The sequence below is a fragment of the Jaculus jaculus genome, chromosome 16 (genome assembly GCF_020740685.1).
Source record: "Jaculus jaculus isolate mJacJac1 chromosome 16, mJacJac1.mat.Y.cur, whole genome shotgun sequence".
Classification (NCBI taxonomy): domain Eukaryota; kingdom Metazoa; phylum Chordata; class Mammalia; order Rodentia; family Dipodidae; genus Jaculus; species Jaculus jaculus.
Genome location: NC_059117.1, coordinates 3,197,163 through 3,218,658, shown reverse-complemented (window position 1 = coordinate 3,218,658; position 21,496 = coordinate 3,197,163). Strand labels below are relative to the sequence as shown.

At 38.1% G+C, this 21,496-nt stretch overlaps 1 protein-coding gene across 5 annotated transcripts in view; it reads right to left on the bottom strand.

The window, feature by feature from the left end:
• The window catches only part of Sugct (succinyl-CoA:glutarate-CoA transferase), a 689,766-nt gene that overhangs the window by 356,903 nt on the left and 311,367 nt on the right, over nucleotides 1-21,496 (bottom strand). For all 5 annotated transcript variants that reach the window (XM_045136223.1, XM_004668834.2, XM_045136224.1 and 2 more), the window contains one exon: nucleotides 14,079-14,181. In XM_045136223.1, the coding sequence (XP_044992158.1) occupies nucleotides 14,079-14,181 (103 nt within the window). The remainder of the gene's footprint in view (nucleotides 1-14,078; nucleotides 14,182-21,496) is intronic.

Here is a 21,496-nt window from a genome sequence, read left to right as displayed (position 1 = left end):
AAGGCACAGCTTCAGTGTAAGCTGTCTTCTTTAGAGTGAATCTGTCTTTTCATTGGATGGAGGCTCCTCTAAGAGGTGGCATTTTTCTCTCTGGCGCCTTTCCTTTCAGTCCCAGTAAGGCTCATGGAGTTTCTTTTCTATGGTGCTAATTCTTTAACAGTTAAAGCTACGTTCTCAGCACAAGCCTAGATGATATCAGCCTTTCATTGGAATTGATTTTCCCTGCAAAACAAATTAGTCCAGCATTTTTTTAATCCAGCCTTATTCCAATCCTCAGGACACAGCCAGATTTTTTTGACAAAATATCACAGGAATGGGCTGTAGTACAGTTCCCGATAAGAGTCCTGTTCTCTTCTGAAACCTCATGAACTAAGCATTGTTCTAAGCTTTCTTGTGTTTGCTGACCCCACCAGAGTGGTCTATTGGCTCTGCTTGTAGTACTCAAGGGCCTTTCTAGTCTGAAGTGTCAAGCTTCCACACTCCTTCTGCAAACCAGTTTCAAAAGCTTACAAACCATAGGGTCAAGTTTACCCAACAGTAGCCCCACCTGTAGTACCAACTTTCTGTCTTACATTTCTTATTGTTGCAATGAAATACCTGAAAAGAAGCAACTTCAGTAACCGTTTATTTTAGTGTACAGTCTAGGAGACTGCAGTCCGCAATGGCAAGGAAGGCAGGGGTGAGGCGCCATTGGCCACGTTGCGTCCACGGCCAGGAGGCAGGTGATGATGAACGCCAGTGCTCACAGGCTTTCTCCGTCTCACTTACTGGCCCAGCCCAAGGAGCTGAACTACCCACAGGCAGGCTAGTCTTCCTACATCTACTAACCTAGAAAAATATCTTTCAGATAGGCCCGGAGATTTTTCTCTAAAATAATTCTAAATCCTCTCAAATTGACAAACAAAATTAGCCATCCTAGGTGGCTGCTGTCAAAAAGTCCAAAGAGAAGACATGTCCATGAGGTTGTGGAAGAAGGAATATTTGGATACTGTTGGTAGAAGTTTTGAATTCTATCTTTCATTGTTAATCATTATAGATAATTATTAAAATATTCTTGATAGCCAGTCTCTGTCAATCATGGACCAATGTTAAAAACTGCCAACAGTAGCCAGGCGTGGTGGTGCACACCTTTAATCCCAGCACTCAGGAGGCAGAGGTAGGAGGATCGCTGTGAGTTCAAGGCCACCCTGGAACTACATAATGAATTCCAGGAGAGCCTGAGCTAGAGTGAAACGCTACCTCACCAAAAAAAAAAAAAAAATCTGCCAAAAGTATAACCAGAATAGATTTTTATTGAATGTTGTAACTCCAATAAAATCCTAATATAAAATATTTTCAGTTGAATAAATTTGTAAAATTGTAACATTCAGTATTATTTTTGGCTTTAATTATTCAGAAGTAGCCAGAATTCATTTTAAACTTCCAGTTAGGGAACTATGTATACCATGGGAGTTTTTAAAATATTTATTCTTTCTGATTATAAAAGTAAAATGATTGTTATTGAAAAGAATATACTTTAACAAATTGAGATATGCAATATACATCTTTTTATTCTATTTTTCCATCTGCATAAATGAAATATTTTATGTTATTCTTCAAATGATTATAATTTTAAGGTGGTATGTTATGTTATTTTGTTGAAATATTTCATATTTCAATAAATTTCAATTTAATTTATCCAACCATAGGTTAACATGTAGCTTATTTTCAACTTTTGCTAATATATCTAAATGCACACTTTTTTTCTGCTTGTTTTGTGGTACTGGGGATGAACCAAGGGCCATGTGCATGCCAGGCAATCGCTCCACCACCGAGCTACCTCCCCAGCCACTAAGGGCACCATCTCGTATAAAGCATCTTAAACCACACAGGCCTGGTTTCACAGCAGCTCGAGATGAGTGTTACTGAGTCTCCGAGCACATGTAGTTTGAAGGTCTTGCTGTACACTGTCTGGTTGTTTTCCTCAAAACTTAGAACCAAGGAGCGGAAATAACTTTTCCTCTGCTTCTCCAGTTTTAAACGTGATCTAAGTATGTCTGCATGTGTGTCAACATGGATACATGGGAAACATATGCACAAAGTTTTAGTTGTTTGAAAGACAATGCATAAATTTGATATGTAAATGTGAATTTCTGTTTACCCTTAAGAATGTTGAATTTTACTTTGCATGTTTATTGAGTACATTTTGTTTGTTTGTTTGTTTTGTTTTTTGAGGAAGAGTCTCACTCTGGTCCAGGCTAACCTGGAATTCACTCTGTATTCTCAGGATGGCCTCGAACTCATGGCAATCCTCCTACCTTGGCCTCCCGAGTGCTAGGATTAAAGGCGTGTGCCACCATGCCCAGCTTCAAAATCTATTTTCAATTAACATTTTGTTAGTTTAAAATTAGTTTCAGGGGGCTAGAGAAATGGTTCAGTGGTTAAGGTTCTTGTCTGCAAAGCCTTTCCCAGTACCCACAAAGAGCCAGATGCACAAAGTGGCACATGTGTCTGGTGTTTATTTTCAGTGGCTAGAAGCCCCAGTGGTCCATTTTGTCTCTTTCCCCCCACCCTATCTATCTCTCTCTCCTTGCAAATAAATAATAAATAAAATATTAAATAAACAGCTTCAGTCTACAATAAACAATGCAGTCTACAATAAACTAATTTATGTATTATTTATCTGGGTGAAAGCTGTGAATTTAACTCTAAAAGAAAAAATCATTATTAATTTCTTCTGAATAAAAAATAACTCTCCCATTCTTTCCCTATCATACTATTGATTACATAACTAGGATAAATGCAATGTTCTTGAGTTTTTTTAATGTTCTATCATTTCTTAATTTGCTAACAATTCCACACTCATTTGTATACTATGCCTTTTAAGTATGTTTTATCATGTATGGTAATATGTATATATCACTTATTCATATACATATATATATATTTACACATGTGTATGATATTCTCATCCATATATTCTTTCTTCCAGGTAGCCTGAAATATTTTCAAAACATGAAGATACCCCAGTGGAATTTTAATTGTAATTATCATATAGCTATAAATGATCTGGGAATAATTGAATATTTGGGGGGGATTGAGCTAGGGTCTCACTCTGGTCCAGGCTGACCTGGAATTAACTATGTAGTCTCAGGGTGGCCTCAAACTCATGGCAATCCTCCTACCTCTGCCTCACAAGTGCTGGGATTAAAGGTGTGCACCACCATGTCCGGCCAATAATTGAAATTTTAACAATACTGTCTTCTCTGTTATGAGTGACTATGTCTTTACAAAGATGTAAACTCTTTATATTTTCAATCTACTTTGATGTGGTATTTCTGTATAGGATTTTTTTGTCTTTAATATTTAATTCCCTCCAGAGTGGCCAGTACTTAAGTCCTAAGGTCTAACAAAATTTGTATCTGAAGTGATAATTTATAACTCACTATGTTTTCTTACCATTGCCATAGAAACTACTAGAGCAAAAATTTATCTTTTTAAGCTAGAAAAAGTTAAAATTCATATAAAACTCAAGACTAATTGGGTGACTAAAAGGAAATGGGCAATCAGATTCATCTGTATTAAGTGGGGCTTTTAAAGATGAAATTCTTATGACTAAAGTTAATGTTTAAATTGGTTGGAAGATACAACAAAAATGGAATAGTTAAAAACTATGTAAAGCTGAGGGGAAAGGAAAGCATGTGGTTACAAGGACACTGGTCACAGGAAAGCCACTCACACGTGGCCTCCGAACATTTGACATGCAGATGGCCTGAGTTGACATCTGCTGTAAGAACAAAGCACACAATAGACTCCAGAGTCTGTACAAGAACTACTGATCAGTACTCTTTCCTAGTATTATTTATGACTGAATTTTTTGAGGGTAGGTAAGTACAGTGGAATCTTAACATTAATTAATTTTTCTACTTCATATTTATTTTGGCCATTAGATAAGTTAAGATTGCATAGGTAGAATTCACTATACTTCTATTTGAAAGCATTGGGTCACACAGTATGGTTTTAATTAGCTGGTTCTTTTTAGAATTTGCTCTGGATCTCAAAATGCCCCCAAATAAGATGAATTAACCTTTCTGGATCTTCAGCTTTCACACATTACAAAACCAGATCATGTCTCTGGATTAACAGTTCAAGATTAGGTGGATAATACTATGAAGGGCCACTGTGAAGGATTTGGAGAATGATCACAAATGTGCATTCCATGTGCGAAGACTGATGGATAAGATGCTTGCTTGTGCCTACACACAAGAAAGACACCGTGATGAAGAGAGTGCAGGACAGGCATTTATTTGATAGAAAGTTCATGGACTTCTAAATTGTAGTTACAGATATTCAACATGTTGTGTCACCTGGCATTTTTATTATATAATTATGGTTAAAGTCCTTAGTACTCTTTTTAAAATTGTCTTAGAAATTGTATTTATTTTCAAGTACAGTGAGAGAGAGAGGAGAGAGGGATGCATCAGAGCCTCTTACCACCACAAACAAACTCTAGATGCATGCACCACTTTGTGTATTTGGTTTTACAGGGGTATTGTGGAATCAAGCCTGGACTGTCAGGCTTTGGAAGCAAACACCTTTAACCACTGAGCAATCTCTCTAGTACAAAATGTTATTTTATTATAGATTTTATGTACAATATATGACTTAAATACTACAAAGATATGTCTTGCAGAAATGGAAAGCCTAGTACAATTTTTCCCCATGCGTGCAGTAAACACACACATATACAGATGTATAGTTATAATATTTTGCAGTAACTTGTTCTTAAAACAATGCATAACTAAGAACTTGGTTTCTGTCTGTACATGCCAAACTAATCCTTTCTTTTTCATCTAATTTTTATGTATTATTTATTTTTATCAGCATGCAAATAATTAGGTATTATGTCAAATTTTAAACAAATTTGGGGGTTTTTTTGCTTCTCTTCCTCCTGTCCCCCCCACTCATCTTGTGCCCTTCCCCCACCACAGCCTCTTTTCTACTTCCATGCTATGTTTCCTTTGGCTCCCCTTTCTCACCTCATACTCTTTGTTCATGGTCTCCTATCTTGGTTTCTAGTACACACACTCTCACTTCCTCTCATTTAGTTGCATGCACATATTAATTTAGGAGCCCATATAGGACAGAATATATGATTTTTGTCTTTGTGGGTCCGAGTTACCTCACTTGTCATAATATTTTTCCAGTTCCATTCATTTTCTTACAAATTTCATTCTATTTATAGTTGAATAAAATTCCATCGTATATATGACCACATCTTCATTATTTAGTCATTGGATGATAAACATCTAAGTCGATTCCATTTCTTATTCATTATAAACAGAGCAAGAATGAACATGGATGTACAAGTATTTCTGTGGTAGGATATAGAGGCCTTAGGGTACATGGCCAGGTGTGCTATAGCTGGGTCACAAGACAGTTCAATATTTAGCTTTTCAAGAAAACTCAACACTAATTTCCATAGTGTCCATGCCAGTTTACAAACCCATTGATCAGTAGTTTTCCCTCTCCCCAAATCTTGCCAGCATTTGTTGTCATAAGTTTACTTGATGATAGCCATTCTGACTATGATCAGATGAAATTTCAAAGTAGTTTTAATTTGCATTTTTCTGATAGCCAAAGATACTAAAAATCATTTTAAACATCAATTGGCCATTTGTGTTTCTTCTTTTGAGAACTGTCTCTTCATTTCATTGGACCACTTATTGATTAGCAGTTTGGGGGGAAACTATTCTGAATATTCAGATTTTAGCAGCTCTTTATGTATAGTGATCTTAGCATTGGGTGAGAGACAGGGATCTAATTTCATTCTTTTCAAGTGAATATCCAGTTTGGGGGCTGGAGAGATTGCTCAGTGGTTAAGGTGCTTGTCTGCAAAGCTTAACGACCTGGGTTCAATTCCCCAGTACCCACACAAAGCCAGATGCACAAAGTAGAGCATGCATCTGGAGTACATTTGCAGTAGCTGGAGGCCCTGGTGTGCCCTTTCTCTCTGTCTCTCTCTTCAGTCTCTCTCCTTGCAAGTAATGATGACTGGTGCTTAATAAATAAATAATAATACTTAAAATATATCCAGTTTTGCTACCTGTACCATCTATTGAAAAAACTACTGTTTTATTTTTCAGTATATGTTTGTGATATCTGTATTAAAAATCAGGTGACTATAGCTGGGCATGGTGATACATGCCTTTAATCCCTGCACTCAAGAGACAAAAAGGTAGGAAGATTGCTGTGAGTCTCAGGACATCCTGAGAATATATAGTGAATTTCAAGTCAGCCTTGCCTAAAGTGAGCATTTGCCTCAAAAAAAAAAAAAAAAGTCACTACTGTTGTGTAGGTTTATTTCTGGGTCCTCTATGTTATCCCATTGGTCTATAAGTCTACTTTGACCAAATACCATGCCGACTTTCTCACTGTTTCTCTTTACCAACACTGAGCGTCAGGAGCTGTGCTTGTTCTGCTCAGGCTTGCTCTGGCTATGTGTGGGTTTTTGTGTTTTCCTATATGAATTGTTGGATATTGTTTTATTTTGTTTTCTGACAAGAATGGCATTGGACTTTCAGTGAGATTTTTTTTTCTGACAAGAATGGCATTGGACTTTCAGTGGGAATTGCATTGAATCTTTAGATTACTTTTAGTAATCCTTTTCGCAGTATTGATTCTTGCTAATCCTGGAACATGGAAGGTCTCTCCAATTCCTAGTATTTTCTTTTATTTATTTATGTTTACTGTCCTAAATCTTCTTTGTAGTGATCTTGTACATTCTTGGTAAGATTTGCTCCTAGGTCCTTGACATTTCAGATCTGCTATGGATGGCATACTTTTCCTAATTTCTTACTCAGCGAGTTCATTGTTGGGGAATATGAAACTTATCAATTATTGCATAATGACTTTGTATGGAAAAATCTCATAATGGTTTATGTCTACTATTTCCTGCTATTAAAATAGGAGGCTGGGAAGATGGCTCAGTGAGTAAACATGAGGACCTGCATTCAGATCTCCAGAACTCAAATAAAAGCCCAGGCACAGTGGCACATCCCTGTCACCCCAGTGCTGGGGAAGCTGAGGTGAGAGGTTCCTGTGCTTGCTGGCTGACTAGTCAATTGGAATTCTTAAAAAATACGGTGAGGAGCAATTGGGGAAAAGACCTGACAACCATGCACAGGTACTGCTACGCATATAAACATTTATACACACATGTAAGAATAATAGAATAAATTACTCAGGGAATTTATATGTAATGCTTCTGTGACACAGAACACTAAACCTGGGTGTCTGACACCTATGTCCTCTTAATTCACTATCTTCTGTCATTCTATCCTTTTGCCAAATACCAAACACAAGGCCACACAAATGGCATGCCACCGATTCCTGTCTACTGAATGAAGCAGTGAATGGCTGAATGGGTGGATGAGTGACCGTGATTGTTACTGCTTTATATTCCATATTTTAATATAGAATATATATTCCAATTTTTAATATTTTTATTTATTTATTTGCAAGCAGAGAGGAATAGAAGAGAGACAAAAAGAAAGAATGGACGTGCTACGAACTCCAGCTGCTGCAAACTACGCATGCATGTGCTACTTTGTTCATCTGGCTCTATGTGGGTACTGAGGAATAGAACCTAGGTTCTTAGGTTTGCAGGCAAGTGCCTTAACCACTGAGCCATATCTCCTACACCTGAAATATGTTATTGTTTTAAAGCTGGAAATATTACCCCCAAATGTAATAGGGTAAATGATACATAAAAGAGCTGAATTGGAATATCATTTAAATGTATGATGCATATTTATAGAATACATAAAATTTATTTTGTATTTCCCTTTTCTGTTAAGAATTATTTCCCAACAAGTATTTCACATAAGATTTTTATCAACAATTTTTTATTTATGAGGACCACTGTATCTCCCAAGAGCACCAGACAAGATTAAAGGTTTGCTTGCCTTGTAACACTCTCTGAGGACAAAGAAACTGCATTTCAAAATTAATTCATGCTGAGCATGGTGGTGCACGCCTTTATTCCCAGCACTTGGGAGGCAGACGTAGGAGTATCACTGTGAGTTTGAGGCAACCCTGAGACTACATAGTAAATTGCAAGTCAGCCTGGGCTAGAGTGAAACTCTTCCTCAAAAAACAAATGAAGAAAAAATTAATTCATATCACTCCACAGGTGATCTGTAAAATGTATCATCACTGTATGTTTCAGTAGGATGAGCCTGAGCAACAGCTCTGGACAGGGGTTCCTCTGAAGCATCCTATATGAATACTGAAGGCCTATTTTCCCAGATGCTCATAAATTTTGCCAAAATACACTAAAACAGAATCACTTACAGACTGTGAGCTAGACTTGAGATTAATAAAACCACTAACTTCAGAGTATTCCACAAATAATGAGATGAAAACAACATAATTTTAATCCATTAAATATTTCAATACTTTGCTTTGTTTCTATGACATATTTATCCCATGTGAAATATTTACAAAGGGAATTATAATGGTCTTTAGGGACAAAAAGAGTATGATTTCTGTAAAAATGCTAAATTAATTTTGATGGTGACACAAAGTGAAGGAACAGTTGTTAAGGGATGGCCTGCCGCCACAGGGTGGGGTTTTGTTTTGGTATCCTTCTAGAGCCTGCAGGTGTTTGGCACCAGCTAAAATCAGGGACAGCTGTGATGTTTCAATAATTCTGATATTTCCTTCCCAATACTTCTCAGAAGTGATGCTTCAGGGTGATGTCTTACACCTGATATATTCAACTTGTGTGGTGCAGATGAGAAGACTGTTAATAACACCCATTTTGAGACGCCCTTTGCCCTTTCACCCCCACTCTCAGATCATGGCACCATGGACAAAGAAAAACATTTAAATGGACTCTGATTTCTCAGCTTATAGCTGATAAATTCAAGGAAAGACAATGATATTAGACAAACAAGTAGAGTCATCAGCAAAACCCTAACGCAGGGTGATACCTTGACATGATGCTGTTGCTCACCCTCTGTGGTGTGATCCATACCTACTGTTACAGGAATTTGAGAAGTCTTATAAAAGATGCATTTCCTTTTAAGTTTGTTTGGGTTGGAAATCCTCAAACCATAGTATGTTTCATGCATATGTTCCCAAGGGTATGTTAAATAGGACCAAACTGAGGTCATCTGGTAAGTGTTGAAACTTTAAAAAAAAAAATTCCATTAATGGATTGTGCAATATTGACCTGATTAAAAGAATTTTTTTTTTTTTTTTTTTTAGTTTTCTGAGGTAAGGTCTCTAGCTCAGGCTGACCGGCAATTCACTATGTGGTCTCAGGGTGGCCTTGAACTCATGGCGATCCTCCTACCTCTGCCTCCCAAGTGCTGGGATTAAAGGCATGTGCCACCACACCCAGCCAAAAGAAAATATTTTAAGAAAGCACTTGGAAAAGTATCAAGAAATTAGACTCTATATAAAACTAATCGATATTCTAGTCTGTAATGCATAGAGTTTTCCATAGACAATTTGTCACTGAAGGAGGAAAACAATAAGACCTCAAGTGTTTTATATCAAAATGTCACAGAATTATCAGTGAATACAGAAAAAAAAAAGTTCCATGTATTTCTCACTGACAGAAGACACTTGTAGAAAAATTTTAATCATGAATAGATCTTTAGCACTTCATCAGAGGAGGAAAGGTAGGCTAACTACCATCTAAGAAAAATAATGTATCATCTGTTGTTTTTTAATTCTCAAAATTCAGGTTCTCTTGGAACATGAAGCTATGAAGAAATCATTAAGTTAAAAATAGATTTTAGGAGCTGGGTGTGGTGGCACATGTCTTTAATCCCAGCACCCGGGAGGCAGGGGTAAGAGGATCACCATGAGTTTGAAGCCATCCTGAGACTACATAGTAAATTCTAGGTCAGTCTGAGTTAGAGGGAGACCCTACCTCAAAATATATATATAGGTAGATATATAGATAGATGATAGATACATACATACATACATACATACGTACGTACGTACGTACGTACGTAGGTAGGTAGGTAGATAGATAGATAGATAGATAGATAGATAGATAGATAGATAGATAGATAGATGATAGATAGATAGGTAGGTAGATAGATAGATAGATGGATAGATAGATAGATAGATAGATAGATAGATAGATAGATAGATGATATATGATAGATATTTAGGGGCTGAAGATATTGCTAAATGGTTAAGGTGCTTGCCTACAAAGCCTAATGGCCAGGGTTCAATGCCCAGTAGCCATGTAAAGCCACATGCACAAAGTGGTGTATGCATTTGGAGTCCATTTACAGTTGCAAGAGTCCCTGGAGTGCTTATTCTCTCTGTAGGTGACCGGGCACAGTAGTGCACACCTTTAATGTCAGCACTTAGTAGCCAGTGGTAGGAAGATCCCCTGAATTCGAGGCCATCCTGAGACTACAGAGCAAATTCCAGGTCAGCCCTGGCTAGACAAGATCCTACCTCGAAAAACCAAAAAGGAAATTTGGCATCAAGTAAATTTTGTTGTCTACAAGACTTTCATGCCATTTGAGGCACAGGCACACAAAATTCTCTTCCATCCCTTGAGCTGCTCCTGCCTCTGTGGCTGGATATACCCTGCTGCTTATCAAAGCCTTCCTTTGTGCATGCACTCCAGCCCTGGGACTTCACATAAAGTAATATTCAGATGAACAGGCAGCTGGGCTGGCCTACAGAGCATAGGAAGCCCAGCCATAGTGCCAGTGGTGTATTCCCACATATAATCCCTTGAACCCAGGGCCAAGAAACTGTAGTTGATCAAAGGAAAGCAAAAAAGAACATCTCAAATAAAAGTCATAATGACAACAAATGAAAAACAGAAAGGATTGTCCTTGATCAGAAACGAAGAAGGGTTGGGAACTCTTGGCAAAGAGTTTGCAGACACATCTTCATAACAGGATAGCATAATCAAACTCTGAGTGATATCAGAAGAGAATCTATATATTAACAAGGAAAAGGTATTTGTAACAGGAATGAAACTATAAAGGGCCTCATTATAACTACTGTTGCCACCATATGTTAATCACTTAACATCCAGCAGTCCCTACATGCTTCAACCAAGATATGCATCTCATCTCACACTAGTTCCATGACACCCTGGTTTCCCACTTGACCACTTAGGAAACTCAAGTCCAGAAGGTTTACAAAACTACTCCATCCCATCATGACACTTCACCATTATGTTGGGTCCCCTGAAACCACCAAGAACAATTGAATTTACACTAAAGATAGAGTGTACCTGTCCACGGTACAGGGAACCACTTGAACATGTAGAAAACCCACACTCACGGTAGCCAACCAACTTCGTTTGCTGATTCATGAGTTCACAGATATTTATGGTGGACTTCCTAGTTGCAGCATTTTGAATTGATTTTTCAGAAAAGCAAAGGTAACTATAGTCATAATAAGCCCTTGTTGGAGAGTATCTAGTAAACATAATACAGGTGTGTTGAATGAATGAAGTTTCTGTCTAAATAGTTCTCTGGATTGTTGTGTTTTGTTTTTTGAGACAAGATTGCACTCTACAGACACAGGTTGGCCTAGAACTCACTATTTAGCCTAGACAGCCTTCAACTTCATGATAAACTGCCTGCTTTAGACTCCCATGTACTGAGACTTGGGTGTGAACCAACATAACTGTCTAAATAGACATTTTTGTATGTTACATTAATGTATTTTTACTATCATCATCTATATAAAGTTTTTCAAAATTTTTCAAGTTATACATTTCTTGCAAACCTCACATTTTTCTAAAGTTCTTTCTAAAAGGGAATGGCAGTTCTAAGCATAAGGGAGAGAAGGCACTTGTATTTCTGGTGTGGAACATAACTAGATTACTTACAAACTTCCACAGCCATCTCGCCTATTTTCAAATTTTACCAGGACCACTCTATGCCCCAGAGTCTCTAAAAGTTCAGATAAATTACAAATATATAATTTAGTACCAAAGTTTCCAACAGAAATAAAATCATATATGAATAGAACAACTCTTATTTTACTTCTAGGGCACAAATATCAGTAACAATATGATTAAATATTTCTTATGCTAGAAGCATGACTAGAATCTACTTTTGAGTGGGTAAGAGAGTGGAGTGGTATGAAAAGTTGGGATCTGACTTCTGTTATATCAGTCTTCCTCACTTGGTACATAGACTGAGTATGAAAATCCTGTTTAACCTACATTCACCCAAATCAGCCCACAAAGCAAGAACTGTATGGTAGTGGGTGGGGGTTTGGATTTCTTATAAAGTTTATATTCATGGCAGAAAAATAGCAAAGACAAGGTCAAAGCATACAAGGTAGGTAATGTTAGAATACATCTATTAATATTTCTGGTTTTGTCCCATCGTTTTGCTCCTTTATCCTTGATAAAACACACATGAATCAGCAAAAACAATTAAGAAGCCTCTTTAAGGAAATATGCCCTAAATTAAGACAAACTTGAGCTCCTGCACACCTCAGGGTGACAGCTTACTACCACAGCTCAGTCTCAATCTAGGTTACAAAGTGAATAAATCAGCTCACTGGTACATGCTGCCATCTCACCCAAAGGAATCACTAGGCATGAATCCTTCATGTTTGAGGTCCTATCAAGGTAACTCACACACCATGTACTAAATGAGATCCCTTATCTTTTTCTAAAAACATATTTTTTAATTTTTATTTATTTAAGAGAGAAAGAGAAAGGGAGGGAGGGGATGGGTGTGCCAGGGCCTCTAGCTACTACAAATGAACTCCAGATGCATGCACCACCATGTGCATCTGGCTTACATGGGTCCAGGGGAATCGAACATGGGTGCTTAGGCTTCACTGGCAAGTGCCTTAACCACTAAGCCATCTCTCCAGCCTGAGATCCCTTATCTTAATCTCATACTGACCACTGGATTTTTGTAGGGACTTTTTTGTGGACAAAGCTTATATTCATGGCAGAAAAATAGCAAAGACAATATTTCTTAAATTTATCCACCAGTTTTTGCCAGTAAATATTGTAGCCACAGAACTACATATATTCATATTTCCTTTTAAACATATTGTTCATGTGAAACAAAGGTACTAATATTAAAAATATCAGTTTTCCAAGAAATCTTAGAAATGGATATTATATGTGATAATCATAATGAAAGTTTCACTATAGAGTTCCTCTATCATTTTTGTTATTATGTAAACCTCAGACACAGTAAACTAATGGTAGTTATATTAACTTAAAAAATAAAAGCATGGGCTGGAGAGATGGCTTAGCAGTTAAGCGCTTGCCTGTGTAGCCTAAGGACCCCGGTTCGAGGCTTGTTTCCCCAGGACCCACGTTAGCCAGATGCACAAGGGGGCGCACCCGTCTGGAGTTCGTTTGCAGTGGCTGGAGGCCCTAGCGTGCACGTTCCCTCTCTATCTGTCTCTTTCTCTCCCTCTCTCTATGTCACTTTCAAATAAATAAATAAAAATGAACAAAAAAAATATTTAAAAAAAATAAAAATAAATAAAAGCATATTATTGTGACAGCATCTAAAGTATTCATCAGAGCACTGTTATGGAATTGCTTTTTCAGGTGATTCTTCTTCCTAGGCCCCTTAAAGGAGCTTATTAAGTAATGGATAGCACAAATCTATTCAAGTTAATTGATGCACCACAAATAACACACAATTAACAAAAGAAACATAAAAGCCTACAATCAGCAGAACTAAGTAGGACGTATATGTACTGGGAGACAGCAGTACGACCACAGGTAGCCTGTTCAGAAACACTCTCATATTTATTTATACAAAGAACAATCTACAAAATCCTAACCACAGCCTCTCAATTGGCTATATTTCTATTTTTCAGGAAAAATAAACGTCCTGACCTTGGAAATTTTATGTAGCAGGAATACATTAGCTCTGACAGGCATAGAACAATGATTATTACAGCCAATTGGTGATTCTTTTATTTCAGATCCACAAACAAATTGAACCAAATAGTGAAATATGCCATTTGACTTTCAAGATCAACAGTTATTTACCATTATATACACTGACCTGGGGTAAAAGAAATGCAACCAAAAACTTCAAAACACAAACCTGGGGTTCTGCGAAAACATCTTTCATGTTGTTGATTGGGCCATATGGGATCCCACTGCCTTCAAAGAGATATAACCACTGGCTGGTGGTTTCTTCTGAAAACCTAAGAGTGTGCAAAGAAGACATTTTTTAATAATCTAAAGGGTACATTATGACCCCTTTACTCATGTATGCCTCTTACAAAGTAACTAATAGTAACAAAAATATGCTCCTCAGGCTTTCTTTACTTTGAGTTTTGAGAGAAAGTTATCTGTATAATAAGACCAGAGCAGCCCTATAGTAGTCAGATTGTTGGATAGGTCCCAAATTTGTAAAGCACCCTCAGGGACCGTCAGAGCTGAGGAGATGGCTCAGAGACTAAAGGTGCTTGCTTGTATGCCTGCTGAGCTGGGCTCAATCATCTTCACCACCCACGAAAAGCCAGAGGCAAAGTGCTGAGAGCACCTGTGTCCCCAATGTGCCTACACAATCGGAAGCAGAGCCAAGAAAACCTGAATGATCACAGGCCAGCTGGTTGGTGGCCCACAGTGACAAAGCAATAAGAGAGACAGTGTCTCAAACAAGATGGAAGGAAAAGGTGGACAGCTTGATATTGTCCTCTGACCTCTACACACTCACCATAACGTGCTGACACAAATGAAATATGTTAATTACTATATTTAGCTCATAATTAAACACTTCTAAGTATTACAAAAGGTATTTCATGAGAAAATCATGATACAAAGCTAATAATCTTGCTTCTAATTGATTCTTCACATCACATTTTCTTTTCAATGACTTTTGTAGTCATCTCCTGGCAAATATTTCCATAATTACATAGATAGATGTGATTGTGACCACTGAGTGGGTATCGTGTGGCTGACTTCCTACATGCCCCAGATTCTGTCAGTCAGATGGAATACACTGCATCTCACCTCCCTCAGAGGATAATCTATCACCTTCTTCCAAAAGTCTGCTCTTAATCTACATCTGATGTGGAATCCTTTCCTTTTTCTATGCAAAAGAAAAACTTATAAGCACATGTTTTTATTAATCACAAAAATGAAATTCCACAAATAAAGGAAGTCCAACCTAACAGGTATCCTTAAGAAACAGAGAAAGGAGTCTTCATGTCCACCTTAGCAAGAGTCTTAAAGAAGACAGAAATGGAGTCTTCAGGTCCAACCTAGCAAGTCTTAAAGTTAAAGTTTCTTCTAGGAAGTTTTGTAGAACCTCATAAACAATCCAGACTTAGCTATGAATTTATGCTCTTAACATATGTATTTGATTATAGAATTTTGTAAAACTCACTTGATACCAACAATGCATATGATAAATTAAATAATATCATTTAGACGATAAAGACACACAGTTTAAGTTTCCAAACTTCAAATGTTAATCTACCAAAAGTAAAAGTCTCTCCAGAGAATGGATTAAAGTTTTTAAAAAGAAAAATTCTGATATCAGCACAAGGGTGAAGGAGATAGATCAGAGAACACTCAACTCCTACCAAATCAGATATCCAAAGACACAGAAGCTCCCAAGACCTCGTCACTGAAATAGACCTAAAATAAGCCCAACAGGGCTCAGGGAAATTTGAGTAAGAGGAGGCAGAAAGATTGTTAGAGCCATAAGTTGGGTCATTATGTGTAGAAACATTGCCTCTCCCCCATAATGGATGGTCACCCCCACAATACAATACCCACAATCATCATGGGGGATGACAGGGAGAAAGCTAATGATGGTACCATCCTGGCTGTATACATACAATATATATAACTAATAAAAAAGACAAATTCCAAACCAAAGAGAAATGACTAAGAGATTCAGACCATGGAAATGGGAGTCATAATTGCTTAACATTGCTAATAATGCTAAAAATTGCTTAGTCTATACTTTGTCAGTCCTACCTACATAACCACAGTACAAGGTAACTATCACCCTCATTTGACCAATAGGAAAGAGGTTTAGAAAAAATTATTATTCACAGTCAAATAGCCTTTAAGTTTGGAGATTGTATTTGGAATTGAGAATGGTGAACTTTCAAAGCATTTTCTCATCCACAATGACTGCAACAGAACAGTATGCAGTTTCATGTACTGCATGTACATTAAATGTTATCAGTACTTAGCGAGGAGTACAGGTGAAGTAGTTCTTCTGCACCACATATTTCTTCATCTCCATCTCATATACTGTCCAAAAGACCAGCACTGTCTAGTGGAAGACACTGGTATGTAAACAGATAGATTGCCATTCAAGATCGGTGCTGAGACAATTATGAGAGTGCACAAAAGGGCTCAAAAGTGTGCTGGAGAGATGGCTTAGCGGTTAAGCGCTTGCCTGTGAAGCCTAAGGACCCCGGTTCGAGGCTCGGTTCCCCAGGTCCCACATTAGCCAGATGCACAAGGGGGCGCACGCGTCTGGAGTTCGTTTGCAGAGGCTGGAAGCACTGGCGCGCCCATTCTCTCTCTCTCCCTCTGTCTTTCTCTCTGTGTCTGTCGCTCTCAAATAAATAAATAAATAAATAAATAAATAAATAAATAAAGGGCTCAAAAGTCAGGCAACATTTTATCCAAGTGCTGAAGGATGTTAGAACTTTCCTTGTGAAAGACAGCAAAGAGAATTCACAGGCAGAGAAATTCATATTTACAGAGATACAACCTGGGAAGAGTCTGATGTCTCCTGTGCCCAAGTGTCAGAAGAGGAAATGAGAATGAAGGAGGATAGAAGCAGAATGCAGAGAGCCATATCTGCTAGGCTAATTAAAGATGGGAGATTTCCACAGGCAACTAGGAACCTAGACAGGACTTCAAGCCTTACATAGTCAACACTGAAATGGGGACTAGAATGATGCAGATGAAACTGGATCTCCACAGTAGACACATTGTCCCGCTGTTACATCCCAAACATAGCCTTCCATCATGGTCAGTAACAACACAATTCCATTTGAAAAGTTTGGTCTTCTTACTACCATTAGTTACTATGTTCTTGATCTGGTTTTCATTTGTCATTACTCCATAGGCTCTGAAATCTGGCTTTGTCAACAACATCCTTCCTAACACAGTCTCCAATTGTCTTCATCCAATTGATTTTGATTTGATTTGTCAAATCAAATATTTTCTTCCAAGTCCTCTACCTACTTCCATACACAGAATTTGCCATGATTAACTATCCTCCCATTAAGTCCCATTATAGATTTTTATTAAGAACTTGAATATATTAACATATTTTAAATCTGTCATATTCTCGTTTGGTTATATTGTTATGTTTCCTCTCCCCCACCCCTTTCTACTGAAGGACCTCCTAAGTTAGGTTTTTGGTAGTCACTGAGGTCATGAATGAACCAGTCAGTCTCTATGGGGGAGAATGTCTCAGCATACACCTTCTGTAGCAGTCAGCTTAGGTGTACAAGGCACAGTTATGGAATAAGTAAATGTACTGAAGCAGAGGAAGTTCCATAATGGCAGAAGTTTGCCCCACTTCCCCAGGTCCAAGCAGAGGGAAAAACCACCACCAAAAAATAAACAAGCACACTTTAGGAACTCCAGGCAAAGCTTAAACACTTTGCATGTCTTTAGACTGGAATTCCAAATCCACCCCCATACCTTAGGACTGGACACTAGGATCCACACACTGTGACACCTCCTCCAGCCAGGCAGCCAGAAATCTAAATTACAAACTTTAATAAATACCTGAATATATTGGGGACATTCATTCAAACTACCACATTCCACCTCTGACCCCCAGTAGGTTTATAACCATCTCACATTGTATATTGTCAGATTCAAAGATCCAACAGTCTTTACCAAGTTAAGATAGTTCTAAAGTCACAAGTATTATCTGAGATTCAAAATAGTCTCTTAGCTGTGAGTCCTATAAAATCAAAACAAGTTATATACTTTCAGTATTTTAAGGCACAGAGTAAACATTTTCAACTGCTATAAAGCATAACAAGGAGAGATCAGAACAATGCAAACTCAATTACAATAAAGCAAACATCAAATATCCTCAGTTCAATTCCAATATCATACCAGTGACTAATAAGTCATTTTCCAATTCTATCCCTCCAGCTAGGCTGAGTAGCCAAGGAAAACTTTCATCCCTAGCCAATAGCCTCCATGGCAGCACTTGCACAGTCCTGGTATAACCAAAGCATCTTCAGGTCTCCATGAAAACCATGGTCCATCTTCCAATGGCTTTGCCAGCCTCAGAGTCATCACAGCCTGTCTATATGCTACATCTCAGCAGTAGCTACTGGAACTCTGTGTATGCCATGACCAATCCATGCACTTCTTCATGCTCTCAAAACCAATCCTGGGTATGTAGGACACAGCAATAGTCTTATTTTAGAGAAGAAATAAATCATAACCTTAAAAAGAAGGTTCCTTCTTCAGTCAACTCTTTTCCAAAAGAGTTTGTCTATCATAGTCTTTCCTCAGGCACCCTTTCAATTGTTTCATTGTAAAGTAGTTGGGCCATCTTCTTTCCAGATGCTAATGTATTTGACAATAGCACTTTCAGCAACCAGTTTCTGTGCCAGTAAATTTTAAACTTGCTTGAATTTTTCCAACTTAAAATTTTAAATCTGTCAGCCCCTTAGCTTTATCCAAGCACATCAGTGCATTACAAATTTAAACTCTCTGGCCCTGGGCAACAGAATGCAGCCAGCCCTTATGCCTGTAGCCCATTTCCAGCATGGTTTCCGGCAGTCTCTTCTTTTCATTAGAAAAGTCATAAATGGAATACAGTTATCTCTGCACATAGAATTTTCAAAAATCTCATCAGAATAATACTTGGCTTACTGCTCCAGAAGGCATAATCAACTGCAAGTACCGAGTTTCCCATTCCTATAGCACACAAGTTCCAAAAGAACAAAATCCACATGGCCAGATTAATCACACCCCACTCCTGGTACCAATTTTCTAGCAGTCAGCTTCAGTTGCTGGGATGAATGTCCAAACCAGAAACAGTTCTGGAGGAATTTACTGAAACAGAGGAAGTTCCATTATAGCAGAAGTTGGCCCCACTTCCACAGGTCCAAGCAGAGAGAAAAACCACCACCAAAAAACAAACAAGCACACTTAGGAACTCCAGGCAAAGCTCAATCACTTTGCATGTCTTTTGACTGGAATTCCAAATCCACCCCAACACCTTGGAGCTGGACACTAGGATCCACCCACTGTGATACCTCCTCCTGTCAGGCAGCCAGAAATCTAAATTACAAACTTTAATAAAATCCTGAATAAAATTGGGGGTCATCCATTCAAACTACCACACTTTCCCGCCCTGTGGCTCTTATATTTCTTTTTTGCCCCTTCTTCAATGTTCCTCTGGAGGCATGGAGGGCATATTGTAAGTTCAGTGTTGAGGTCTCAGCAGCCTCACACTTTCTGATTTGAGGAGTCTTGAGTTTCCTCCATGTCTACCACAATCTTTCTAGAGGAGGTTCATAGGCTACCCAGGAGAGCAGCACTCATATTAAATATGCCACTTCATGAATGTTGTGTGGACCCTTTACAGATGTGATAGAGATGACTCATATCATGACAGACAGCTGGCTTCCTTCTCTTGTCATTCTGATGGGCCTTGGGTCTACCTGGTATTCACTGCCATGTGTAAAAAGATTTTCTGACCAAAAGAGAGAGCAGCATGAATCAAAAGGGATAAACATAGACATTTAGAAGACTTTTTGTCTGTACTACCCAGAGTGTCATAAGGTCTGGGGATTTCAAAGGACCTGTGAAAGTCATTGTTTTCAACGATCTTACAAAGTAATCATCATATGCACATTGACAATATTTCTAGTAAGAAGGAACTCACTTGTAGTCAGGTGATTGGAGTTTCCCAAACAAGCAAGAGAATTATGTTAAGAGAGAAAAAGAATTGAATAGTTTTGAATAGAGTTGGGTTTGAATAGCCCCAGCTCTTCCATCACTTCTCACTTGACAGGCTCTTTATAAATATTAATTAAGCATTCATATTTTGATCAAAGCAACAATTTTGCAAGCATTTACTAAATGCAAGGCTCTCTGTGAGGTAGCTTACTATACATTAATTCTCACAACCATCCTATGAAGAAGTATCTTCTTTGTTCTTATTTTATACACAAGCAAACTAAGAATTAGAAAAATAGCTACTTTCTGTGGTGCTAAGGATCCAAGGCAGAGTCTTTTGCATTTGAAGAGAAGGAAGGACAAAAGGAGAAGGGGAAAAGGGGAAAACTTATAACTGAACTTATACAAATATTACATAGCAAACAGAACTTCTCTCTTGGATCCAAGCCCATGTGTTCACCACCACTGTCCACTTCTAGGCTTCTGGCAGTGACTTCCAGGACAACAGACGAACAAAGCTCTGTGTGTGACATGCTGCTGTGCACTTTGTCCATGAAGCATGAAAAGACAGTCCTTAAGGTGTGGCATTAAGCACTATAATAACCTGTGTGCTTCGGCACTATAAGAAATATTTTGCATCTATTATTTCTATTCTTTATGATACTACAATGTGCATACGAAGATCCTCATAGTTGAGGGAACTAAGTCTCAGAGAGGTTACCAGGAAAATGTTTGATTCACAAGGCTGATAAGGCCCTGAAGTGGTCTTCCTCTAGACAAGACCCATAGAGTAGACTTGTTAAATGTTAACAGAAATCTATACTCCAGCACATGGTCCCATACTTAAGCCATCTGCATTTGAGCCACAATGTCTCCAGGAGTTGAAGAGAAAGTCCAGGGCAGCTTTATACTGAAGGAGTTGCCCAGGTCCCGGCCCCTGCTGACTTCTTTCCGGCCGGCAGCTCATCAATATATGACTCCATAATGTCCCAATATGTCGGGAGCACATCTCTAAAGTGATTCCTTTAAGAACTATACAGAAAGGACAAGCTCTTTGCATTTTGAAGGTGAAAATGTGTGCATCATTGGTATTCACATTCAGTTTCACCCTACCCCCAGAGCTCATCTCACCACACAGTGCTCCCATGTGTGGAGGACAAGCAGCCCAGGCCATGACCAGTGGGGTTTACTGAGAAGGCAAAGCTGGCCTTCACCCTCATGTCAACCACTCTGTGACTGCAGGCCAGTGAGTTACTTTCCCTGAGCTCTAATTTTCCTTGCTCTAGAGAAATTATAGTAGCTATAAATTTCTCAACATAGTGTATCATAAGAAACTAATAAATGGCATTTACTTAGTAGTAATGTGACTTATAATAAAAATAAGCACATTAAAATATCATGTATAATAGCAAGATATTTTGTGTGAATTGCAAATGCAACATGGGAATGTTAACAGTTTATATAACAGCACTGTTTATTGGTGCTTATCTATCAGATATTTTATGGTTTAAAAGTCAAAATTTCAAGGATTTCTCAAATGTATTTACATTTGATTCTGTTGTTGTTTATTGTTGTCACTTGTTTGATTCTCTTCTAGAAACATCT